Source organism: Poromitra crassiceps (genome assembly GCF_964638095.1).
Source record: "Poromitra crassiceps genome assembly, chromosome: 21".
NCBI classification, from domain to species: domain Eukaryota; kingdom Metazoa; phylum Chordata; class Actinopteri; order Beryciformes; family Melamphaidae; genus Poromitra; species Poromitra crassiceps.
This window is the reverse complement of record NC_139638.1, coordinates 29,205,080-29,232,614: the sequence shown is the minus strand read 5'-3', so window position 1 is coordinate 29,232,614 and position 27,535 is coordinate 29,205,080. Positions and strand designations below refer to the sequence as shown.

The window sequence follows — 27,535 nt, the reverse complement described above, 5'->3', positions numbered from 1 at the left end:
TGTAACAAATACAGGCTCACGATAACCTGACACTGCCAGAGAGGGGCGGTACTGTGTTCACAAGACACGCATAGCGCCCCCTTCTGGCAGAGTCAGGTTATGCTCACGCACTCACCATTGCCTTTTATATGAAGCCTCTAGGCTGGTCTTCTCTACATCAGAGGAGAACAAGTCATTTTGTTGTGTTTTATTTTCAAGGCAAATGCTCCGGCCTTGAGATTTTCAAGTTGGGTCATGAGCCAGAAAAGGTTGGGAAGCGCCGGTCGAGACGATAAGAGACACCCGAACCCCACAACCGCACTGAGCGAGACTGAAAGCCGTGTTTAAACAGGAAGTTAGGCAAAAGGAGGACTAACGGATGAGGCAGTGGATATCGTAGGAGTAGCGGGAGTTATCCGGAATGGTGAAGCTGCCGTCACAGATGGCCACCTGGCTTTCACCGAAGGGCAGCGTGAAGAAGCAGACCTTGTACAGCAAACAGCCCAGTGCCTGGAGGAGACAAGACACACAGATGCCCCATCCACCAAACACACACGCACACAAAGTTAGACAACAACAAAACAAAAATCACACAAGTAAACAGAAAAAAAAATACACATTTTTCTTTTAAAAGAAAACCATTATTATTTGCAGCAATCTCCCTCTACTTTGGTGGTACAGTCCCTATGGACTTTGTGGAGTTCACTATAGTAATGATCACACAATGTGGTAGATGAGGCATATAAAAGGAAGACACACAGAGTTAGCTGAGGCTTAACCGTGAGGCTGTAAAAATAGTGCAAGCCAAATCTCCTATAGGCAGGCCACAAAGGCAGTAGGGCAATTCAAAATTGCCCCCAAATCATAGTTGAATATTCCCTCTAAACAAAACATATTTGTTCGAATATATTCGAATACTTAAAAGAAATTAAAATAAAAACTTGCGTGGCAAGGCAAACCAATAGCCAGGTTTTTTACCTTGGTTAAATGTAAACAAAAAACAAACAAAAAAACACTTTCTTTATTAATAATAATACATTTGAATATTCATTTTCATATTCAAATATAGAATATTCTTTGACAGCCCTAAAAGGCAGCTTGTAAAACAGCCGAGAAGAGTTCTGCCTGTATTGTACAACACATGGAAATCTATTCATGACTAATAACTGGGGAATCGCACTGGTTGCATTTGCGTTGCGTTGCGGCTGAGCTCCGGTTTTGCTACGTGCTCTGTGCTCCGCCAACACTAACCGGCTGCGTGCAGAGCACGTCACGGCTCCGCTCCGCCAGACAGCTAGAGTGACGAGACCGACAAGTTCTCGCGGTAAAATCGAGAAGCAGAGGAGGGGTGGACTTTGCTTGGTGTTGTCCTTGTAAAAAGGATGCGTTGTGTCATATATTATTTTGTGGTTTTCCACTTCAATTATAAACTTTTCCTCATACATGTTTGTCCTCTGGCTTGATATTGAATGCTGTAAACACCTCTGCCCTGTTGATTTCATGCCTGGCTCCGCCCAACTTGCTGCAGCTTTGCTCCGTCATCCGTGAAAAATAGAAGCCTTGCGTATCTTTTTCGGAGAGCTCCGGATCGTCGGAGCTGGGACGGAGAAGACACGCAACGCAGCGGAGTAGGTGGGAGTTGACACAGTGATTAGAGTGGAAACGTATCGGCTCTGAAGCCGTACCGCAGCACAGACGGACCGAACACGGACCTAGTGGAATTTGGCCGTAAGACAGTAGTCTTAGACTAGACAGCAGACGTTTATGATCATATCTTGCTGCAATGTGCACACTCATAAACCACAACACAAATGCTTGGCACTAACGAACAGAGGAGATAATAAATCTATAAGGCTTATCGCAGGGAAAAGTGTTGTCAAAGTTTTAACGGGACTCACCCAGACATCTGCTTTAGTGGTGATTCTCTTGTTGTTGTAGAGGTTCACCATCTCAGGAGCACGATATGATAAAGTTGTGTACCTAAAAGAAGCCACAAATAAATGATGAGGATTAGAAACAAGAAAAGTACCTATTGGTGCCGTGGTCACAAAGTTGACATAACAAAACATTTGCAGTATTGGCCGCATATTCAATATTCATTGTGACCAAAACATATTCAGGTATGTGTGATACAGAATATGTATCTCTTTCTCATATATTAGCCTGATAGGTAGTTCTTAGATTCACGTGGTACAAGACAATTTTGATTCCAACTTTGACTCACTGATCACGATTCACATATTGTATATAGTACTAATGTCTAAATGTAGCCTTCTTGCCTTGCCTGTTTTTGACTTGTGCATACATTTCTTTATTTCTGTATGTGAGTACTTTGAGAGCAAAGCAAACCGTAGTCCAATTCCTTGTATGTGTTCATACTTTGACAATAAAGCAGATTCTGACACAGTGTTATTGTAATTGAAACATCTCAGAAAGCGAGCAATAACACAGCAAAAACAAAGTTACATGACAAACACAAATACATCAATATCAATGCAGCTGTGATGGAATTTTTCAGTTGGAATTGATTAAAGAATGTCTGTTGGGCTTGATCAACATAGGTGAGGCATGCAAGGTACACATGTTTCACTAAATGGTGATTTTAGCAATAATAACAAATATTTTCAGCAGTGCTGTGCTCACCAAATAGAAATGAGGTGAGAAACTGGCACAAACTCAATCCACAGTCATCACAATGTCTCACATTAATAATCTATTCTGCCAATATCTGTGCTGCATTACCTCAAATAAGTGATGAGTGAAAGAAAGCTACAACAACGATCACCCAAAAAGATGCTAAGAGGCACAAACTTTTTGATCTCCTCGTCCACAGTGGCCACTCCATCAGTCTGTGGGCTCTGGAACTTGTTGGTGGCGCTGCCAAAGTCACACAGCACGTAATGACCCTTGTCATGTAAGAGGATGTTCTCCACCTGCAGACACATCATAGATGAGACTTCAACAAGAGGATGTTCTCCACCTGAAGATACATCATAGATGAGACGTAAACACAGCCAGTCAGACGGTGAAGCACATTTGGTTTAGGATGACACCGGGTTCAAAATCAAAGGGCCCAATTCAGACTTTCACTTAAGCGCTGCACAGTGGTGTGTGGCTGTGTGCCAAGTCACACCTGCAGTTTTGCACGAGTGGAAGCGGCTTCCTGCATGATGCACACTTGTGATGATGAATATGAAGAGCAGATCATGGCCATCTTCACATTACTTGCTTGGTTCACACCAAAAGCATCTCAGAAGCAGCGTTTCACGGAAGCTACGAGCAGGAGGAGCCTTGTCATTCACACCAGAAGCACACTGTTGTGCTCCACACCTCGTTCTGTTTTGCCCCACGCTGCCCTGCCCCCAGTCACAACTTGCATTGACCTCATGCCTAGCTGCTCGTGTACTGCAGGGCTGCACGCGTGAAAAATAGAACAGATGCCGAAACTATCGCTGCAGCATGCGTGCAGCGTTGAGACAGCAAAACAGCCTCCACGCTGCGTTGCTTCAGCGTTGGATAGGCATCTGGTGTGTTCGGGCTGTTAGGGGTGGGAATGGCAGAGTAACTCAACAGATCTACCCTCTCACTATAAAGTGGTCTATTAGCCTCTACGACCTCTTGGAGCTGAGCGTAGGACTTTACGATTCTAACATTTGAATGTAGGTAGATGTGAGATCTTCGCCCGGCCTGCTAACTGCCTCCCATCCCAAGGTCCACCACCCTGCTACCTTTCCATAACCAGTGAGCAATCACCGTAGGTTAACGACAGCTTATCCCTATGCGACAGTTGGTGTGGCTGCAGGTAAACCTTTATGCAACTAGGAATCTTGCGCACTAGGGTGGAGACTCTGGAGATGATGCGCCATGGATGCGGTTGTGGAACTCGCCCGCTCCACGGGCTACCAAAATCGTGACTGACAGACAGACACCGCCCACCCACCTAGGCGCCATCATGCAACCGTGCGCCATCGGCTCGTACTACATCACAGTTGCTTGAGTGACATCACTGATGACATGACAACTGCCTGAGTGACATCACAGTTGCTCCAGTGACATCACTGATGATGACGCCACAACAATTGCTCGAGTGACATCACTGATGACATCACAATTGTGACTGACACCGCTGCCACACCGCCCACCCATTTAGCCAATTTTTAACTGATAAATAAGAGAAGGGAATGTTGCTTTACTGAAGATCCGACCCCTCCCTGGGTCGATGAGGCTACCTTCAGAAACTAGATGAACCCACCAGAAGCTTCATCTAGTGGACCAGGCATGTCACACTCTTATCTGTTGATCTTTTACATCGTTAGGAGATCTGTACGGTGGGTTGCCTCTGTAAGCCCACTCACAGGATATGAAACAGAGTTCAGTTAATTCTTTAGATGATTTGCTTTAATAAAATCTTTAGCACAGTAGCGGTAGCAGATGCAATGAACTCAGTACAGTTTGAATTGTCCAACGGACAAAAATGGATAAAAGATTGAAAGTGAAAGTAAAAGGACAATAACACCGTTCCCTGGTTTACCCAGTTTGTAAAATGGTAAAAACCTCTAAACAGCATCTAGACTCCTTTTTGTAAGCTGCAGGGTGCACTGTCCCTGAATTGGAACTGTACACCTGTGAAGCGGGGGGAGGTCGTCCACTGTGGTGCACTGGCTAGTAGCTGGGTTGCAGGCAAGAACACCAGGACTGGCCTTCATGTCAGACCGCATTGAGGAAAAGCTCTTGGCGCTGACCCAGGTTATTGGGGTAGATTTTTGATTTATTGATTTATTTGCACGATAAAAACAAAGCAGTAGAAACAACAACAAAAGAGCAAATTGTGCAGGTGAGATTCGGAAAACCCCTAGAGGCTTATAGAAGGAATCTCACCTGAATAGGCATTATAAACAAATACAAAAGTCATGTAATCCACACACAAACACAGTATACAGTACATACACATGAAAGATGGGAAATAAGGACATGATGTTTAGGAAGGTGTCAGGGCGTCTCTCCGTCCGTAGTAGTACCTGATGGGGGGGCCGGGGAGGTCGTCGTCTCCGTCTGCCTCCGGATCGAATGACACCGTCAGGTCCACGTAGCGCCTCTCCGCCGACAGCTTGATCAGTTTGTTCATCGTCAGCTTGAATCTCTTGCCGTGTCCAGGCATCACAGGCACATAGAGCATCTTCACGCCGTGCACCACCATGGTGGGCTCAATCCCGTACTTCTCCCTCACTGCGCTCATGAAGTCAGAGACGGTGAAGTCCTCGTGGCCGCAGATCGTCCAGCGGTCCCAGATGGAGAAGCTGATGTCATGCCTGATGCGTGTCTGTTTGACGGGGGCAGTCTCAGTGAGCACCACCACGGGGATGGCTAGGTTGAAGAAGCAGTTTTTGAAGGATTCAAACCCGTAGCCTCCGACCACCTTGATCAGCTCCAGAGCCACCAGTCCGGCCACAGCGGCGGTTGTCGTAGCGATAGCTGGGATGATCTTGCCGGCGATGCGCTTGGTCTTGAGGCGGTCGGCGGCCTCGATGGCGTACATCCTGGCTCTGAGAGACGATGCCGACGCCACGAAATCCATGTGGCCGTTACTGTCGTCATCCTTCTCAAACTGCAGCGGGCTCACCTGTAACCTCTCTGCCGTGACGTTGTTGGCGGCAATGTCCTCCTCCAGCTGCGCGATGGCCTCCCTCTCCTCTTCGCTGCTCAGAGACATCTTCACGTGATCCGGCTTCGGAGCCGTCTCGTCCGTTTCTACGCATTTCTCCGACGGTCGGTACTCTGGGATCTCGACACCGCAGAGAATCCTGGCCACCGCCCCTTCGGATAGATCCTCTTCTGAGTAGGGGATGTTGTACATCTTTCCAATGAGCCGGGCCGTGCTGACAACGAAAGCGAAGTGCAAAGAGTCTTTCGAGTCAAACTCAACGGGCGCCGGAGGTCTTTTCGGTGACTGCCAAAACAAGCTTCCATCTTTCAACCGTGTGTCCAGGGGGACCGAGTGCAACAGCTGCAGGGCCTTCCTCTTGAAATACTTGTTGAATTTCAGGCGGGCGAGAGTAACGCAATGTTCCCATCGGCGAGGCCGCGTGCTCAGCAGCTTAATGACCTGGAAGGCGCCCTCCGGACTTTCCCTCGCCTGCATCCTCTGCAGCACTCGTCCAGCCGAGGAGTGGGTCTGCCAGAACAAGTTGTAGAAGGACGGCTTGTGGACAAACGAACTCTCAAACTTGTCCCTGGCCCATTGGATGGTGTGCTCTATGACCGCAGGGAAGGACTTCAGAGTGCAGAACGGGATTTCCTCTTCTGGGGGGTCCCTGTGGCTATTGTACGACTCGGTCAGGTTCGGCACTATGATCTCTGTGTGTCCTTTGGTTCCCATGGTGCCGGAGTCCAGGAGAGCTCTCTGGTTGGATACACAGCGAGTGTCCACATATCTACGGGCCTCCACGTTGTCCAGCGCCGTCACCACCAGCTGCTGGTGGGAGTAGAAGGAGTCGTCGTAGATCGCCTCAGTGGCCGGACACACCTTGTCGAGGCGCGCGTCCACCCGCATATCCGGGTTGATCTCCAGAGTGGCTACAGCCGCTGTGGTGCTCTTCGGTTTTCGAATATGACGCGGTCTGAAGAGAAACTGCCGGTTCAGGTTGGACTTTTCGATAAGGTCCGGGTCTGTGACGCAGACCTCTCCCGAGCTCTTGGTCAAACCCACACCGAGGAGGGCGAAGTTTTTCAGCATCTCGCAGCCGATGGCACCGCAGCCCACCATGAAGACCCTGACCTTTTGCAGTTCCAGGCACATGGATTCGCCGATGCAGGCGCGCAATCCGTCATAGCGATCGCCCCTGGGGGAAAATTCCTTGGCAGGAAGAGACTGAAGTGGCTTGACTACCTCAAGGGCATCGAGGTAAAACCACTGCTGCAGGGGCGCAAACTTCCCCGTGAGTGCCTTGAGAACCTCCTGACTGGCTAGGCCTCCTACGGCTGCTGCTAATGGAGGGAGGGCTCCTCTCGCTGTCTTGGACAGGCAGTGCACCAACTCAGCATTCACCGGAGCTTTGTTCACGAGCCTCGCGTTTACTTCCTCGGTAAGCTTCAGTAAAACCTCGGCATCCTGTAAGCACCCGATGCTGGGAAGTCTGCCGTGCTGCTCCTGGAAGGTGTCCAGAGCCAGCATGGCTGCGTGGATCTGCAGCGGGGCCTCAGGTTTACTGAAGTCTGGGGTGAGGACCTCAGGATTACACAGCTGTTTCTCCATCGTCTCAAATGTGTAGGTCCTGGGGCTTTTCACCAGGACGAATAAACCACCGTGCGCATATGGTTGCAGGTGGGATGTGTCTCCTATTGAAAAGGTGTGCGGGGAAAGGACTGAAATGGGCCGCGCGGTGCCGTTGAGCTCCTCCATGCCGTTGACCTCTCTGAAGAGGACGCTCTGGCCCGTCTCCAGGCCATGGGTTCTGTTGTCCATGCAGGTCAGCACCCCGGGGTTGTCCTGAGTGATGCCTTGGATGAAGATCTCCTTAGGCTCCTCCCCAGTGGGGTCCGACACTTCAAACTCCTCCCCGAAGTCGCAGAACACCCGCACACAGATACCGTATAGATCACAGCTGATGAATCTGATGGGAGGCCGTTGTGAATGGCAGAAGTCATTCACCCTCTTCTGCAGGCTCACTCTGGCTTCGGTCAGAATCACACACTGGTACTTTCTGAGGAAGCTGAGATCACCGTTGTCATCCAGAGTCGAGGAAGACGCATCGACATGGACGTAGGGGTTCAGCTCTGCGACCCGACGGTGCACTGCCTCCACCCTCTTCCTTTGGCTCAACACATCCTCTTGGCGGATGAAGAAGTTGGTGCCCAGATCGCAGGTCTCACACTGCTTGGTGTCGTGTAGGGTGACGACCTTCACGCCAGCCAGGACTATGTTCTTTGCCATCTCTACTCCCAGTCCTCCCATTCCACTGAGAAAGACTGAGGACTGGGCCATCTGCTGCATAGCATTGTCCCCCAGCACATAGCGCTGGCGGCTGTAAAGAGAGTCGTCGATCGCCATCGAGTCTCCATCCATGGTGGGAGAGGGGACGAGGGGTGAAATTAACCGGTGCAGGAGAGAACAACTGTACCTGTCAGTGTGCGTGAGGAGCTGACCAGAATTACCAATAGAAAGAGCACTATGCATAGACATTGTGACATCATCAGTGATATCATCAGTGATGTCATAAATCCTTCTCAACTTATGCACAGAGCCATTGTGTCATCATCAGTGAGTGATTCACTGTCACTGATGATGACACAATGGCACAACACTCACTGGTGACATCATCGATGACACCATAATTGCTCGAGTGACATCACTGATGACATCAACAATGGTGAGATCACAATTGCTCGAGTGACATCACTGGTGACTAGGGATGTTCATTTTGAAAATTTTCCAAAATCGATAATCGGTGAATATTAACGATCAATTATCGATCATCGATTTTATTAATACTTAGAAAATTTTCAATATTTTCAATTTTTTTTTTTTTTTTTTTTTTACAAAATGAATGCCTATGGCAGAAAATACGAAAGACAACGTGTTCTCCTCAATGAACTCTTTATTTCAATGTGTCTCCTCTCCAACACTGCTGTCCCCGGCGCATGCCGGTGTGAATTTCCCATGTTTAAAACAGTTTTGTTGGCACAAAGGCCCGTGCCCAGCCAGAAAACTAGAGACTATATGAAGCTCCACCTCACGTTAGTCGGCTGTGCAATGGAGTGGGGCGAGGAGGAACGAATTCCACCCAAACCTAGTCAAAAAAAATTAAAAAAAATAAAAAAAATAAAAAAATAATAATAATTAAAAAATCGATCCAAATGCCACAGGATCGATTCCAATCCTTAACGATCGATTATCGATTTTCGATAATTGATGAACATCCCTACTGGTGACATCACAATTGCCCAAGTGCGAACGTAGAATATAATGGCAAAATCAAGTAAAACGCCACGTTAACTGGGAGTTCCTATTGGAAAACTTGGGTATGATTTCTCAACCCCCAGTTGCTCACAGCGCATCATTTGACGTCATTTCAACATGGCCACCCACAATTGTATGATTTTTTCTTTTCTTTACGACAATAGTATGCTTTCAGACCAATCAGCATACCAATACAATAGTTGGTTAAACCCATACAACTAAACGTTAATGTTGTTATTAGCTGTTAGCTTACACAGCTAACGGCTATTAGCATGCATGGTTTTGCGACTTGAAGCCTGAAGCTCGAACGCACGTAGGTCGGACATGACGCGTTTACCACTTGCCAGCTCCTACCATAAAGGAATGCAGCATACGGTAAGTCCTGAGTCGGACACTTTTTGCTGGATGCCGGCCTACGACATCTGGATAGTCTGAAGGAAGCTGACTCACAACCCTGAGCAAGTATCCCAAATGCTCAATGGGATACTTGCTCAGGTTTGTTTTTCTAAGCAAGGCAAGTTTATTTATAGCACATTTCATACACAGAGGCAATTCAAATGATGTCATCAGTGGCCGGCAAGCAGTCAGCTGGCTGCCTGGCAATATTTAACTGTATAAATGTGACGAGCAGGCAGCCAGCATCATGCGCTTTAATTACTCTGCTGTGTCGTCTATTGAAGAAAGATGTTGGATGAGCTGGCATGCCTGCCCCCTGTGTGTCACTCCAGGTAACACGTGCAACTGTAAAAATCCTCATTAAGAAACTCATCTTATATTGTAAAACTTGTTTTTTTTATATATTAAAAAAAAAATCTATTTTTTCTTCAGATTTTGTAAAGAATTTGCTAAAAAACACACACACACACACACACACACACACACACACGCACGCACGCACGCACGCACGCACACACCCCCACCCACCCACCCACCCACCCACCCACACACACACACACACACACACACACACACACACACACACACACACACACACACACCATATAAAACAGAACTTCACCTCAGTAGCCCCGGGGGTCAAGAGGATTAATTAGGCATTTTAAATCCATTTTAAAAGCATGAATTATTGATGCTTTTAAAATATTTATGGTTTTTAACAACAGTGAAAAGAAAAAAGTCTGCACTCTGGAGCATACTTAAAGACTTGGGAGTTTTATTAACGTTTCGGTTCAACAACCTTCATCAGAATGGAGACAACAGGACAAATATTCACATATATGGAACAGCCCAGCCAATCACAGCATTTCACTTAATAGCTCACAGGTGTGTTCACTAATTGTTTAGAGGGTGTGTCCATAGGTCCTGCTCTGTCATCATACTCCACACGACTGATTATAAAACAATACAAAAAACCAATGCGAACACAATACATGTTTTTAAGACAATTGGGAAGAGATTAAATAGAACTCTACTACCACTGAAACATAGTTAATACAATACAGTAGAAATAAAGTTAAAGAATATCAAAATTAACCAAAATGCAATGAATAGGATTCAAAAGCCTGGCAATCAAGAAATTGAGATAACATAGGTAGAAATTTTTAAAAAAACCTAGCAATCAAATTTTTTGAGTTAACCTAGGTAGAAAGAACAGAAAAACAAGAAAAAATGCCATACAATATCCCTGTAATTGGAGGGAGGGGGGGGGGGGGTGTAGTTGGCCTACAGAAAAGGTCTGAGGTCAAAAGACTCATTGAGCCCTCTAGCAACAGTATCCAAAGTGGAGATCCAAAAAGCCTCTCTCTTGAGAAGTAAAAGATTGATATCTCCACCTCTAGGTGGCGTCGTGACCTGCTCAATACCTATATATTTGAGTGATGAAATGGGGTGTTGTGCTTGAGCAAAATGTAATCAATCTTTTACTTCTCAAGAGAGAGGCTTTTTGGATCTCCACTTTGGATACTGTTGCTAGAGGGCTCAATGAGTCTTTTGACCTCAGACCTTTTCTGTAGGCCAACTACACCCCCCCCCCCCTCCCTCCAATTACAGGGATATTGTATGGCATTTTTTCTTGTTTTTCTGTTCTTTCTACCTAGGTTAACTCAAAAAATTTGATTGCTAGGTTTTAAAAAAAAATTCTACCTATGTTATCTCAATTTCTTGATTGCCAGGCTTTTGAATCCTATTCATTGCATTTTGGTTAATTTTGATATTCCTTAACTTTATTTCTACTGTATTGTATTAACTATGTTTCAGTGGTAGTAGAGTTCCATTTAATCTCTTCCCCATTGTCTTAAAAACATGTATTGTGTTCACATTGGTTTTTTGTATTATGCATTTTGCATTATTTTGTAATGTGTTTTATAATCAGTCGTGTGGAGTATGATGACAGAGCAGGACATATGGACACACCCTCTAAACAATTAGTGAACACACCTGTGAGCTATTAAGTGAAATGCTGTGATTGGCTGGGCTGTTCCATATATGTGAATATTTGTCCTGTTGTCTCCATTCTGATGAAGGTTGTTGAACCGAAACGTTAATAAAACTCCAAGTCTTTAAGTATGCTCCAGAGTGCAGACTTTTTTCTTTTCAACGTATAGCTTTGTTAGTCTAGCACCTGGTTTGCATAGTGGATGTGCAGACGCTTCTCTCTACTTTTAACAACAGTGAACCTTGACGAGCGTCTCTCTTGTTCCTCTTTAACAAGGTTTTTGATGGTTTAACTGGGTTTGTACTAGGTGGGAGTGGGAGTTCTGCAGTGAGTGCTTCAAAAAGAAAACAGTCTGTGATGACTTCCCAATAAGGAGTATTTTCCCCAGTAGTTTTTAAGATACAGTATGTTTAGACTAATATTTCAAAAATAAACCAATACACGAATAAGGACATAGGCTGTGGTGTGATAAGAGCATAGACACAAGTGGCAGAAATGTTTCACCTTGAGGTCCCTGTGGATGATGGGCGCCTTGCGCTGGTGGAGGCGAGAAACAGCATCACAGGTGTCACAGAAGATCTGGAGCACCTCAGCCTCTGTGAAGCCTGTCTGGAGCCTTTGATTCATCAAATTGACCACCTGACCTCCTGCAAGAAATCCAATGTATAGCAGCCATAGGGGAGGTCAACGTCATGTGTGAATCCGTTATGTATGTCATTATCATTATTATCAGGCTGCATGATAGAAAAATGATCATATAGCCGAAGAAAATACAGTTGAAAATTGCTGCCAACATTATAGTCGCCACAGCTTTGCTCTCCTTTCTTTTTTAATACAAAGACCATTGCCATAGCAACAAAAACAAAAATATGATTATGATAATTATCCCATAGGATCTCCATTATCCCTGGTTAGAAACAATCTTAATCATTTGTAAGTCAGTAATTGTTTACAAATAAATTGCGTGACTGCAAAACATCAAATAAAAGAGGATACCAATATGTAGCATTTCTAACTGGCCATTGCTGAAGCTATCACACGAGCAGAGATATGGTTCAACAAGAGAAGTCAACAAGCAAATCGTAAACATGTTGTTGTCCCCAACCAGTGATGTAGTTCCACCCTTGGGTCAGTCCCATTCATTGTCAATGCCGCCCCCTAGCGGCACAAAGTCAACATTACAGTGTGACTAACGAACAAACGACAACAAACGGACGGTCGGAGACTGATCCATTTGCCTTTTTCACACAAGCCATTTTGTGTCTAAAAGGCAGGAGGTAACACAGGTGCAACGTGCAACCAAAACACTAACGAGGGCCCCGGCACTGGATCCCCTAAATGGATTGGAAGTTGGAAATCGTCATTCATGTTTTTGCTTGCACCTGTGTTACCTCCTGCCTTTTAGACACAAAATGGCTGAGCGGGAGGATGCGTCTGCATCTGCTGGTGACTAGTGAGACTGTAAGTAGACCATTTTCTGACTAGGTGATATCACTGGTTAGTTACTACTGCCTTGCCGCTGTTGTTCGAGTGAGAGGAATTTCTCACATTTAAACAGCTTTCTCTATGACTGAATACAGTACCGTAGCTTTATGATAGCATCATAAGGTTTTCATCAGAAAAGATAGATACACAGTGTTTGCTGTTTGTAATCTTTCCTGATGAAGATTTTAAACTAACTGTCCGCTGCTGTATAGCCCAATGTTTAATGCTCTGGCTTTTCAGAACTACGATACTTTAAAAATAGCAGTAAATCAATAGACTAGAGTCTCCAGTGGAATAAGAAAGGAAATCTTCCCTGTCTGATCTTCCTGCATGGTCATATGACTTCATTTGGATATTTTCAGAAGAATGAAAGTGAGAGAGAGGAGGACCTTCTCCAGTTACCAGATCACTTCTCTACACATTTCCCTGTAGTTACATGCTTGTGTGGAGTCAGAGTGGTCATAACATAAATTACTTACTTATAATATTAATTTCCATCTATGGAAATAGGATGGTGGTAACAAAACGTTTAATACAACACCACATTTACATAATCGTATACTGTACCTGACATAGTAGAACCTTATTTAATGGCCAAATAGAGGCCATTTGGGTAAATTAAACATTTACCCAAACATCAGAACATGTTGAAGTTCCAGACCAAAGTCAATTCACACCAGCCAGAAGAGGTTTGTATGCAGGCTGCTGAGTAACAGCCTGCATAAAAACCTCTTCTTAAAATAACAATTGCATATTTTTTTCTTTCTTCGTTTCTTTCTTACTCAAACATGCAACCGTATCAACTTAAAAGGGACAGCTCACCCTAAAATACAAAATACATATTTTCCCTCTCACCTGTTAGTGCTAAGATAATGCACATACTTTGTTGTGAGCAGTTTCATGTAGGAACTATTTTCTTTTGCAGTCTCATGTAGGAACTAGCTAGCAGCTAGCGGGTGTAGTTCGGTCAAAAGAAAATAGTTCCTCCATGAAACTGCTCATAACGAGGTCTATGGATTATCTTGAGTAACCGGGTCATGATTTCTGGAAAGAGACATTGCTGTTGAGTTTTTCAAATGTATTTCTTTGGCACTTTGAGCACCACAAGCCGAGTGCCATCCAGTTCCATTGTATTGGAGAGAAGGCTTAAACTCTGCGGCCGATATCTCCAAAACTCAGGCAACTAACACAAAACGATATAGATGGATAAACAGCACTACAGGTGAGAGGAAAAATATGTATTTTGGATTTTAGGGTGAGTTAACAGTTGGGCTGTGCTGAGAGGCTCCCATATGCAAAACTATTTCAGCATCATGTCCAGCAACACTTACTTTGTCTACTGGAGTGGGATTTAATAGAGGAACTATGTGGCGAGAGTGCCCTCAAGTGGCCTACAGTTATTAAGCCTACTTCAGCAGAGACAATTAGAATAAAGTGAACCAGAGGACAAAATGTGTCTAAGGTAGGGACAGACTGGAAGTTGGCCAGCAGAACTAAGGATGAAGACGTACAGAGCTATGAACCACTACACACTTCCTGGTTTTATATTTACCTCCCATGTGACCTGACCTTCCAGCAGACTTTCTCAAACTGGGAGGCAAAATGCAAAGGAAATCATTATTCATATCTGTTCATGACGTTCTAGCCTCAAACTGGTGCGCACTGCCAAGTGCAACGGTCTATAATTCACATCAAAATGTGGGTTATACTAGGGGTGGGGGAAAAAATCGATACACCATAGTATCGCGATATTTTGCCTGACGATATTGTATCGATATTTGGACGCCAAGTATCGATATAAAAAAAAAAAAAAAAATTGCAGGCCATGCCATGCCAGGCCACCGGGCATCTGCCCGAAGCGCCCGATGTTGCAGTCCTCGCCTGCAGTGGCGTATTGAGTCCAGAGAAGCTAAATAATGTAGCCTACGTGTGGGGCAAAAACAAAACAAAACAAAAAAACACTGCATGTTTTACTTCAGGTGAGGTCAAGGAAAATGTAGGAAAAGGAGTTAGACAATATATCGAAATATTCAATATATCGCAATACTAGCATATCGCAATATCGCAATACTATCGTATCGTGACTCAAGTATCATTTTAGTATCGTATCGTGGGCATCTGGTGATTCCCACCCCTAGGTTATACACTCAAAAGGAAGCCCAAAGTCATTGGCTTATGAAAATAATATTTAACTTACAAAGAGAAAGTGTGCACAACTGATGTTTTAGCATTCAAGCCTGTCTGTTTTTGTCTCATGCCAGTTTATAATACACTGTTGTATGACGGAGCGAAACATTTTAATAGTCACTGTGATGTACGTTACTCTATTTATGATTTATGGTACTGCAACAATTTGATCAAGCCAAATGTTCAAAGTGCAGATACCTGCAGACGAGAGTCGACAAACGATAATCACATAAGTGACTACAGCACATCAAATGCCTGTTGTTAGGTACTTTATTTTATTCTTATATTTTAAAAGAGCTTTCCCTGAGATTAAAAGGTTTTATCCACAGAGGAGTTGTAGTTTGAGGGCCAGTTATGTTGCAATTACGCCACATTTATAATCCTTTTCCCCCATCCTACATGGCAATAACCAATCATGGTCAATCATGGCAACATGGCAAATGTCACTTGATACTGGACATTTCAGCGTATTTTACAGTATGCCTCTCCTCTATCCACCTTATTCCTGGACTTACGGTTCCCATGATTCTCAGCGGTTGCCGGTTGTCGACTTCCTGTTTACATTTTTTCCACTAGCAAGGACGTGCGCGCCGCTGTCAAAGAGTGGGAACGTTTGGCTTATTTGATCCGAAATGGCTAAATATAGTAACGTTGTGTGGTTGCATAGCGGCGATATTTTACAAAAACGAGGTGAATGTCGATTCACTCGTACTGTACGGGCTTATTTTAGCCAAAATGGCTAAAAATAGTATGGGGTTGCATAGCGGCCGCTTTTGTTTTGAAGGCTAAACGTCCAAACCGGAACTCTTATTATTTGGTCATTGAACGGAGCTTTAGCGCTCTCTCTCTTTCAAGATTCAAGATATTGTCACTCCGTTGTACAATTATGCACGTGTGAAATTATTGTGCTGGGGGGCTCCATTACAAGATATAGGTAGGTACAAAGTCACAACAATTATTATGATTATTTTCAGTCTCTTTCGCTATGAACGGTCCTGGGCGGAAACAGGCAACCGGCAGCTGGAAACAGGGAGGGAGGGTGTCATCATGGAAGCGCCCACAGTCTCACCGGGAAACTCGTGAATATAATGAGTCTTGATAGGTTCTCCTGAAGCTTTTGGATAGAGTCAAAAAACAGCAGTTGACGTCCCTACACAAAGTATGGCCCATGAAGAACACCTCCAAGTCTGGATGTTCAGCCATGTTAGACGTGTTCACTTACAGCCAAAGCTCAGCAGAGGTGGCTTTGTTTACATATCAAGCTGTCACTATGGAATACAAATTAACTGTGAAATTGAAACACGTTCGGTCCTCAAAACCTTTGGTGGTCAGTCACCCCCCCCTCCCATTTTCCATTCAGCAGCACTCACTCACCCTTGCAGTAGTCCATGAGTATGAGGACCTCCCACACCTCTCGTCCTCCCATAGCTGTGATGCTGGAGTCCAGGTAACCGACGATGTTCTTGTGACCGACGAGATCTTTCTGCAGGAGAGCAAACACACATTCGAGAAGCTTAGTTAGAACGACTGTGCAAAACAGCCAACGTTAAACGACAATTATGAGGCTGCAAAGTGTGTGTGTGTGTGTGTGTGTGTGTGCGTGTGTGTGTGTGTGTGTGTTTGTGTGTGTGTGTTAGTTTACAGGAGCACAAAGAAAATGACATGTTGCCAGAAGAGAAACAAAGACAATAATGGAATAGATCAGTGATACTCAACTTGCGGCCTCCGCGAGCCCACGATGGAATTGAAAAAATATACCGGTATATATATTTTACAGTGCACCTGAAGGCAACATGCAAGATACCCGCTGAATAAGTGTCCAAATGTTCATGTCATTCTGGCCAATACTCCACTTCTGTTATAGCATTTCAGTCTGGAATATGGAATACCTTTCAATAATCTATGATTTAGCTGCTAAATTGTCAAATACCGCCGTCTGCTTGCTACCCAGGCACTTATGTATGTACTTAACCTAACTAACTTAACCTAACTAACTATCCGGCGTGCACAACATTGTCAAGACTAAACTCCAGCTGACAGCCCAAAAACCTACAATCCGCTACAGAAAAATGCATATTGTTTGTTTATTAACTGGCCCCCGGCCTTCTATCATTTCACGAAAGTGGCCCCCGGGCAAAGCAAGTTGAGTATCCCTGGAATAGATGCTAAGGTGTGGTTGAGGTGTAGAAGATTAACAGGGTTAACATTGAAACAAACACTGAGACAGTGTCTGAAGCACCAAGAGCGGCAGGAACCTTGTTCTAAGTGAATGGGGCCCGGTGGGGAAAAGAGTCTTATCCCACCTGTTTTCTTCCAGTCCTGGAAAATGACAATAAAACGTAGGCTACTTCCTTCTTTAAGCAGATAGTTTGTGTAAACTAAGGCCCAATGATGCTCAACTTTAAATACAGATACGCAGACGGACTGAGCCTTCTCTCCGTGCTCTGCGTTCATTTTGTGCCTAATTCTGCACGTTTTCTAAAAGCTTACGGATACAGATGAAACACAAACACACTCACACATTTGACGCTCTACTGCCCACTAGTGGATGTATTGCTCAATACCAACGTGAAAGACGCATGGAAATACAGTATGTGGGCACTGGGCAGTGACCGTTACATCATTTGAAACTGACATATTTCCGTATGAAAATGGAACATAAATGAGCCTTTACAATACATCAGAGAATTGTGGGGTCGAGAACATGTAATATTTTGTAAGTTATAAGTAGGGCAGCTGGTGGAAAGAGGCTAAAACCAGTTTAATAGGATCAGGTTTCAGGGTTGTCTTACATGTTCAGACTAGGAGGCCAAATCTGATTTGTGAACTTTAGTGACCTATTAATGATTCTATCCAGATTGGTTTTATGAGTCTGGATGCTCCAAGTCTGATTTGTGTCACTTGTCCCAAACCACATATGGAGGTAGTTTCCAATCTGCTTTCAACTGATGTGACTTAAGTGCGGACGCGCAGATCCACCAAATCTGATTTGAACGTCACTCGCAACTCGTCATCAAATGCTTCTGCGCAGGAAAACCACGTCACCAACATACTGTACGTATTTATTGACGCCCAAGAGTTACCATAGCAACCCATGCAGATAGGCTGTTTAGGTCTGGACACACAGATCCGACTTGAGAATCAGATTTGTGGCAGTGCGGACACACTCCCAAATCAGATTTGGGAAACCAATCAAGATAATGATGATTCATGACTTTATCAGCAAATCAGATTTACCTGTAATGTGAACATGGCCTTAGTATTCAAGTTTCTGAGTTTTGAATGAGTTGTGAGTCTCTCAGTTAGAGAAGTATTGCATGGCTGTAGTGAATTCTGGAAGAAACAAAATTATCAATTTCTGCAATCGGTAAAAGAGATGCAATGTCTAATCCTGTCGACTTACAGTAGGTGAATATTTCCCAGTTGAGATATTCCCTTGATGTGACTGTCAAAGTCTGGACCAAAGATAATTGCCAAATGTTTGACAGGTGCCTTTGAAGTGAAGCCATTTATTAAAAATGAGAAAAGTCTGATAACAGAGTGACAGTATCAGTAGGGTGATACTGAGATAGGGATGAGAACGGCTAAGATAGTTGTATGTTTTTAGCTGAAGTACATCACCAGATTTGATTTCTAAGTTAAGTTGTGTCTCATCTGCATGAGAGTGAAAAAGAATGACATATTTATGGATAAGCTTCCTGAGGAGGAAGGCAAAGTAAAGCTGTGGGATGCCAAAATAGTATTTAAATCAGGCATGCAGGTGTCGCAATCAGACACGTATAAATAAAACCAGTTAGATTAGCTACTTGGCTTGTAATCGAGTCCGTCAACAAACATAAACATACAAAAATATGCTTCGGGTCGGTTTTCAGAAGGAGGTGAAAAAGTTGGTTTCGAGCCCGGTGGACTTTTGTTTTGTTTTTGTAAGTGCACTGCAGACACTGCAGATCGACTTACGCAAACAGAGACCATGCAGAAAGTAACATTAGTGTTAAATAATAAATGTTCATTTAAGTTCAGCAATTTTGTGTCTCATTTGTTATTATTATTAAAGTGTTGTATTTGATCAGATGAGTAAAATAAAAATAAAATAAAATAAAATAAAATAAAATAAAATAAAATAAAATAAAATAAAATAAAATAAAATAAAATAAAATAAAATAAAATAAAAATAAAAATAAAATATGCATTATATATTGGCCATCGGCTGCCCTGGTCTCTAAATATCGGCATCGACCATTGAAAAACCCATATCGGTTGACGACTACTGCAGACACCAACAAGACTTCCAATGGTCCAGGTCAGGAGGATGTCATAACCAACAGTATCAAAGACAACAGTTAAATTAGGCAAAACAAGAAATGATAACGTGCAAGGCTAATATCAAGATTATTTCTTACTTTTATTAGACCAGCCTTAAAGTCTGAAGCCATTTGAGAAGATGTTACAGATAAAAGATTCTTATTTAGGAAAGTAAGCATGCTGCTGGACTGGACAAACATTCAAGGTTGAATTTGAACCTCTTTAACAATGATTTGATTATTGGTACTTTGAATGAATAAGAAACAATGCCACAGACAGAGGAAAGAGAATCACAGAGGAAACACCTGATGGACCTAAGAAGAGGAGAAAATCTGAAAATACTTGTGTGGTAAAAGGCTACAAAGGATTTTGATGACATTTGTAGAACTTCTGCAGTGGAACAGCAGAAAACAAATGTGTGGCTGGTCAGACTGTGTTGGGTCACAGTGTCGTGTCAGGTCATCACCTGCAGAGGGTGCTACATAATGGAGATCTAAAATCAGCAATCTATCAGGTAACAGAAAATGTGTCAAGTACTGCAGCTGAGGTGAAGGAAGAGGTGTGTGTGACAGAGAGAGAGAGAGAGAGAGATGGAGAGTGAAAGAGAGAGAGAGAGAGAGAGAGAGAGAGAGAGAGAGAGAGAGAGAGATGGAGAGTGAAAGAGGGAGAGGGAGAGAGAGAGAGAGAGAGAGAGAGATGGAGATGGGGAGTGAAAGAGGGAGAGGGAGAGAGAGAGAGAGAGAGAGAGATGGAGAGTGAAAGAGGGAGAGGGAGAGAGAGAGGGGGAGAGAGAGAGAGAGAGAGGTCTTTCAATTTGAGAGGAAACTATGGATATCAAATAATCTCATAAGTAGGGTTAGGGAGGGGATACACCACACAACTTTTAACAGATTATGAAAAGACTGGGCGTAGCCGTAGACTAACTGACTGGTTTCTGCAGATTTTTTTTATGGTGACTGAAAAACTTGCGATCAGACACTTCACGTCTACGCAATATGAGGGATCACAAAACTACTCGACTTATCACAGCAACTGAACCAAACTGAGCGCATCAAACTCGTATGAAAACGCGAGCTGTCGCGGTACGCTACGAGATGCCGGGAGCAACGCAACCACGGGGATACAGCACAGATTTTTATGGGTACTAGCTGTTGTTGTTGCTATGCCACCATCTGCATGGAATAAAAGAGGAAACAGCGGGCAAAACTGTATTTTTTTGGCCATTCTATTTTCTTTTCAGAAACGGAAAATCAAAAACGGAAAACAAATTATGATCTAATTTTAATTTCTAAATCCATCCAAGTAGACAAGGCGTCGTCCGTTTTCCTGGTGAGAAACGGCAGATACAACATTGACAAAGGACTTGATTTTCCTTTTCTCCTTTGGAAAACAGAAAATAAAATGTCATTTTTAAAAAGCCTATTTTGCTATTGCAACCTGAATCTAGAGCTGTGTGACTTTCAGCACCATCAGGGCCTGGAAACCCGAAAGGAGTGAGAGAGAGAGAGAGAGAGAGAGAGTGAGAGAGAGAGAGAGAGGGAGGGAGGATAAGAGAATTACCAAAAAATACACACACCCAAAACGCATTGACTTAAAAGGAAGGTCTGACGTGGCAGTATGGCACTGCAGGTGAGCAGCAATGTGAATACCTGTTTGCTAAGGAGCCAAAGCTATGAAGTGGGAGCTGAAAATGTTTGTAGGCGATGGCTATGGTGCCAGATGACTATGTTGCAAAACCGGACTACAAACATGTAGGCTAATAAATAATAATTATAAAAGCTGACTTTCCAGTCGAAAAACGCCATCTGGCAGCCAAGGTTTTGTGTAATCAATAATTCACTCTTCCCTGTAGGCTATTCTTCCCCTGTGTGCATTGGTACCAGAAAGATCGGTAGGCCTGTCTGTAATTTTTTTGTATGAAGAATTAACTAGCGCTCCTTGGTGTGGGCTAAACACTGTATTGGGTAGTTATGATGACATAGCTTCATAGTTTTTCATTGGGGATCGTTTTATATTTGAGTTGTTGACGAGTATACACTACTGCGCCCAGATTCCGCTTGTAAAAATCAACAGGTTTGATATAATCGTAGTGGCTCTGACTCACGTCGGGTTATAGTCTGTAGCCCACACACACTTATAGATTATAGTCTGTACCCCACACAGACTTATAGATTATAGTCTGTACCCGACACAGACTTGTCGATTATAGTCTGTACCCCTCATGCACTTTTTAGATTTTCTGTGACAACTGCCCACGCCGACTGCCCCAAAATCTGCAGACTAGTGCAGACAGGGACAGACGCAGCCCGATTGTGAATCCTGGCTACGTAATCAGCCTTCAAAATAAAAGGCAAACGTTCAAATGTGCAAAAACGTAAATTTAAGCTAATTTATTTTGATTGAATCATGATTAAACCCAATAAAAGAGAACTCAAATGTGCCCCGCGGCCCCCGTCGAAGCTTCGAATCTATTCGAATACTTGTCACTGAAGTTTCGAAGCCCAAAAATGGTATTCGGGGACAGCCCTATTAAAAAGTATTCACACAAACGGATTGAGATTCATAAATATATTCACATCTAGAAATATGACCTTGCCCACTCCAAACAAGTTTAAGGACAGTGAATATGGTCAAACTATGTAAATGGCCTACGGTACTTGTGTGGAACATATTCAAGAAGGAAGATATACCACTTATTTATGGTGGGTTGCAGATATAAATCACTCAACATTAATTTTGTGACATGTGCTTGAAATATACGTGTATATACATCCTTATGTGACGGTTTGATCTCCATCAAAACAACAAGAGCGCAGTGTGGAAAACAGAAAGAGAGGAGTTTAATAACCAGGTAACTAGGAGTGGGCGATATGGCCCTAAAATAATATCACAATATTATAATGATATTCTTGATGATATGACAGAATACGGAAAAATATTTGATTATGAATTTCAATAAATGTCATAGTTTTATACGTCAGCATAGACTTAACAGTTTATCTTCAAAGTTTTCAAATATGCCTTCAAATATTACCGTGGTTTGTTGTACATTATGCTCTTTTGTAACCAACCCACTTCCACACTACTGAAGCCACTCCCCTTTTTGGAATCAACTCCACCGTGGAGCCGCTTTCAGCCATGCTTGTTGCTGTGCGTACTATATTGCCATTATTACAATTAGGGATGCACCGATTGCCATTTTCTTGGCCGATTCCGATTTCCGATTTTTGAATAGTCTGACTTGCCGATACCGATTTTTGACGATTCCGATTTTTTTTTCTAAAAACAACAATTGACAGCTTACACAAACGTTTTTGTAACTTTGTTTAAAAATTAAGATTCATAGAACAATTCTTACATCTAATGGGGATCCAAATAAACAAATAAACAATTCTTATCATTTGCATGAAGTAGGACCTTCTCACTCAAACACATCTCAAAATAAAAGTGTTCCAGGTTAGGCTACTGGACAGAGCTTTTTTGTGCAAATACAATGAATACAAAAATTAAATTAAATCCAATAGCCTATATCCCACAGCTATCATGCATTTACTTTTCCAAAAGAAAACAGGTGCAACAGAACATCAAAATGATCCATGGACAAGGAGTTTATAGACTGGCTCCAGACCAGTCCTCTTGAGTAGAGGGGAAATGAGTTTATGAGTTACAGTAACGATCTTCAGTCTGAATATCAGGCGGAGTTTACACACAGTCCGAAGTTTGGTATGCGTATTTTTATCTGCCATCCGAAAAAATATCGTCACGCACAGAAAACGTTGCACACTTGTGAGTCCGATGCATTTTTATTATTATGTCCGTCGTTCTCATGTCGTTCTATTTGCAATACGAAACAAATAGTCTCTCCTGTATCCACGTCACGTTACAACATGACTTGACAGGCTGAGGCAGCAGCGCTGATGTGGAATGGAAAAGCAGGTCGGGGAATGGTTATACTGGACACACTCGCCAAGCCGGCTGTGCGCGGTGGCGGGTTGCTGGAGCACCGCTTCCCGGGGAGAGAGAGCAGAGAGAGGGGGGCGAGTGAGGTGAAGCGAGCCGCTCTGACTGGACTCCAGCCGAGCGGGACACGGCCGCACCTCTGTCTCCACGGCTTATTTTCGACTTGCATGTGTGACAAACTGCGAGCTTTGTCTACTTCACTGACGGTGAAAAAAATCCACAACGAGGAAGGTATGCTGGCGTGTGTGGTGTGGTGGCTGGGTGCCTGTCTCGGTGCTTTGGGGTGCGCGCACGTCATGTGAAAATCGGCTCACAGAATCGGCTATTTAGAGTGACCGGAACAGATCACCGATCGAGGCCGATCACGTGAAAATCGGCCATTTCCGGTCACGTGCCGATCGATCGGTGCATCCCTAATTACAATATCACAATATGATGTCTCAGACAATTTTCAATAATGAAGGCTACCTTAGTCCAGTGGTTCTCAAATGGGGGTCCGCGGACCCCCAGGGGTCCGTGGCACTTTGCCAGGGTGTCCGCGAAAAGTTTTCAGGTAAAAAAAATTAAAATTCTTTTTTTAAAAACGTAACTTACTTATTCCTTCTCAAACTACTTCCTACATGGTGCTAGTCTATCAAAATATCTTGGCTGTCATTGATTGTGTTGCATAGTGGTTTTCTGTACTGTTGACAAATTGTGATATTGTAAGTAGCTTTGGACAAAACAAAAGCATCTGCTAAATGACGTCATGTAAATGTAATGTAATAAAAAGAAAATGTGTGCAAAATCTTCATAGTTCAACGAAAATAGTTTATGCTTTAAATCTAAAATGGTTCATGGATTACATTCTAATAACAAACCTATCAAATTAAAAGTCAAGCACGTTACCGTGGAAACAATTAAGCTCAGCCCAAAATCACAAATCAGAATGAGGGGGTCCCCGGTATATTTTCTATCTTGTAAGGGGTCCTTGGCTGAAAAACATTTGAGAACCTCTGCCTTAGTCAATACCTGATTAAACTATCATTCATTGATTCCTTCCATTCATCTTTATCTCCCCTGCAGCCAACGCCCTGTTCAGGTTATGTCACTCAGTCATAAATAGACACGCCCCTTCAATCCTGTCCAATCACTGTCTCCCATGCTTTCCCACGCTTTCCCTCTCTCTGGCCTGCTGGCCAATCACTTGAATGGAGTATCACATGAATGGAGTAGTAGTTCATATCAGGCCCTTGGTATTTGTCTGTGTGTAACTCACCTTGTGTGTCACCCGCAGTTGCTGATCCTACGCCGCTGCAGTTGTTTCGACCCACCTCCTCCCCTGAACACCACCATGTCATGACTCCTGTAGAACTCCCTATCGGGGGTTCTCTATCCTATACATCAGTGACGTCCTCCTCTCGCTCAGGAGGAGCGACATCACATCATGGATTGTTGTTTGTCCATTCATTAAAGTTTGTTATACCTTCCTTCTAGTCTCTCATTATTGAAATGAATTTCTGACAATATGATCACGAATTGTAACGATATATCAATAACGATACGGCACGCCCCTAACAGGTAACTCACCATGATCTGAATCTCTCGCTTGCACACCTCCAGGTCATGCTCATTGTTGACGTACATCCTCTTCAGGGCACAGCGCACTCCCTGATTTGTTTTCACGAGGAACACGATAGCAAAACCGCCTGCAGGATTGAGAAAGAGACTCAATTAAAGTGTTGGACCTCAACATGACGTCAGATCAACACAATCCGGAGAGTCAATAGCAGGAAGACATAGGCCACTCTGTTATAAACGAGCCAGAAGAACGTGCCTGAGGGGGAAAAACACACCACAACCTTCTTACCGATCATATCAATCCAAACAATTTAGAAGAGTGAGGTGAAAGTTCAACATTACTAGTCTTCTCAGAAGCGTTCTTGTTGCGTCATGATTTTGAAAATGTAACATCCCTCTAGCATGTAGCATGCCGATTTTTTGACATCTAACTAGTTCAACAACTCTAGTAGTTTGTGTCCATCATTGTATTCTTAGGCTACACAGTACAGGCATATGGACCACCAGGACCAACTCTAATTATTTTCCAAATGTGTAGCCTTATAGCATTATGTATTAGTAATGTCAATTGCTGCAGGGTTTACACTGAGGTCTACATTTAGGACTAACCATCTGCTATAGCTTAGACAACTAATTCATTTTGCAGATTCACCAGTGAGTGAATTTCAGGGAGACTCGGTGGCTTATATATCTCGACACTTTGATGGGGTGTTGCATGACATCGTGGCACTATAAGAGTGCAGAAGACATCTACGCAGGTCTGCAGCTCTGCAGCAGCTTCTGATGCAAATATAAAGGTGGCGTAAGGACATGTCGACCACTTCTGACTGTCCTTCTAACATTAATGACTAACAGATCATTGGTGCGGAAAACCTTGTTTTGTTGTGTCCTTTGACACAGTGGCCGTAAATGGCCATAAATAACAATCTCTTTGAGGTCAAGAGAAACTGGAGAAAATGATTGTAGCCTAACTAAGTTATTATCAATATTATCAATACATTTCAGGAATCCGACTTGATCTATACAGCAACGTAGTTGGGAGCATGATGCGATTGCAGACACTGCAATATTCATTTATAATTTTATCATTTAAAGAATTTGCTTTAGAACACACGCCACACTGTGTATGCACAAAACCATGTCCATGAGGGACTGTCTGTCACTGGTTGTTAAACGGGAAACTGTTTTACCTACTTATACTCCAGAAAGCAAAACATCAAAGCCTAGATTACGATGATGATGAAAGATTGAAAGATTGCCATCGGAGTTTTGACATTATCAATGAAATTGGTTCTAAAATGACCAGCCGGAGAAAAAAAAAAGCACAAGACCGGAGATATCACTATAGGCTTCAGAGGCCCTCCAGCATCATAAATCAGGTGTTCCATCTCACTGTCTTAAAATGAGATTAGACACTTAAACATGAATTATGTAACATCTGTCTGCACTAGTCCTTCATTCTTAGCTGTATGAGTCATTTGGATTGCCAAATTCAGTACCTGCCCCAACAACAACAGAACTGTCAGGTGCCTGCAGGTATGTCTCCATCTCCCAGATCACACTTCTGAACCTTAAAATAACCAACAGGAAAACTGTTGTGTAAGGTGAGAACACAGAATGAGACACCTCTCTGATTTCCACTCATGTAAGAGCCATCACTCCAGTGGGGATTGGTGGTAATGAGAATGAGGAGAAGAAGGTTGTATCGCTCTATCGACACATGGCATGTCAGTGTGGCATATCCTCCTGGCTTGAGCAATGCACGACACAATCATTCTGGCTTCAACAACATGCATGTAACATTTGTAGGATCATCTACTCCATGGGTCTCCTTCTCACCTTCGGCAACGATCTCCTCAACAGTGACTTGGTGCCGCCCGATTGTAAAGGCTCGTCCAATGAGGTTTCCACCTGCATGGCCGGATCCAGTGCTCCCATGCCCGCCCCCTCCAGAACCGGGCCCGGAGCTGACCAACTCCCGACGAGAAGAATCAAAGAACTTTCTCATGTTCTCGACTCACTGAGACACACGTATGTGTGTGTGGTTGTTTCCAGTGCACTAAATCGCACTAATGGATAATCCAGGTCAGAATGTAACCTAACAGATATGCGAGTCTATTTTTTTCAGATTCAAAACATCCAGTGATGTCTGTCACTTGATGATGTTGAGACAACCCAGATTTTCTGTGGCAAATGTCCCATTTGCTTGGCAAGACAGGCGAGTAGCAGAACGAGTGTGGCTAGCTGTTATATAAGTGATTTACACCGTCTAGAAGGCTAACGTTAGCATCTCCGGAGGACGGATTTCTTTACCTATCCAGCTGCTCATGGATGGCTGCTGCTGATGATAACATTAGGTCCTTCTCCATCTCTTCCAGCCATTATCAAGCTAGCTAGCTAGCTAAGTGCTAGCTACTTACGCGCTATGACATTTCGTGTAAGGTTATCCAGGTTATCCTCTGCAGATATATCTTCAAATGCGTCGGGTTCACTGTGCAACTTGTGAGACACCCGAAGATAATTTCCCATCCTCAGTTAGCTGAAGCAAGCAGCTAATAGCAACATAGCTGTCTATCTAATTGTTTCCATTTACAATAAAACTATGATTTTTTTTGATAGCTAAACGCATTAGCGCAAGCTAGTTTCTTTGCGACACAAATAACCGCAAGATCGACGGGAAATTGAACCTTAATTCTATTGCAGTTGTTGTCGCT

At 43.5% G+C, this 27,535-nt stretch overlaps 1 protein-coding gene and 1 pseudogene across 2 annotated transcripts in view; both read right to left on the bottom strand.

Annotated features, from left to right (window-relative positions):
- LOC310795406 (uncharacterized protein) overlaps nt 1–26,983 on the bottom strand; it is a 50,841-nt gene extending 23,858 nt beyond the window's left edge. Inside the window, exons 1-7 of the mRNA XM_083657434.1 lie at nt 26,661–26,983; nt 24,831–24,949; nt 16,374–16,482; nt 11,832–11,974; nt 2,791–2,912; nt 1,878–1,959; nt 357–489 (exon numbers count right to left, since the gene is read on the bottom strand). Of these exons, the coding sequence (XP_083513560.1) occupies nt 357–489; nt 1,878–1,959; nt 2,791–2,912; nt 11,832–11,974; nt 16,374–16,482; nt 24,831–24,949; nt 26,661–26,829 (877 nt within the window). The 5' untranslated portion in view covers nt 26,830–26,983. The remainder of the gene's footprint in view (nt 1–356; nt 490–1,877; nt 1,960–2,790; nt 2,913–11,831; nt 11,975–16,373; nt 16,483–24,830; nt 24,950–26,660) is intronic.
- Nucleotides 4,958–8,041, bottom strand: LOC310795681 (ubiquitin-like modifier-activating enzyme 6 pseudogene; annotated as a pseudogene). The gene has a single exon. The product of its transcript is annotated as a ubiquitin-like modifier-activating enzyme 6 pseudogene (transcript).
- Nucleotides 26,984–27,535: the final 552 nt, after the last annotated feature.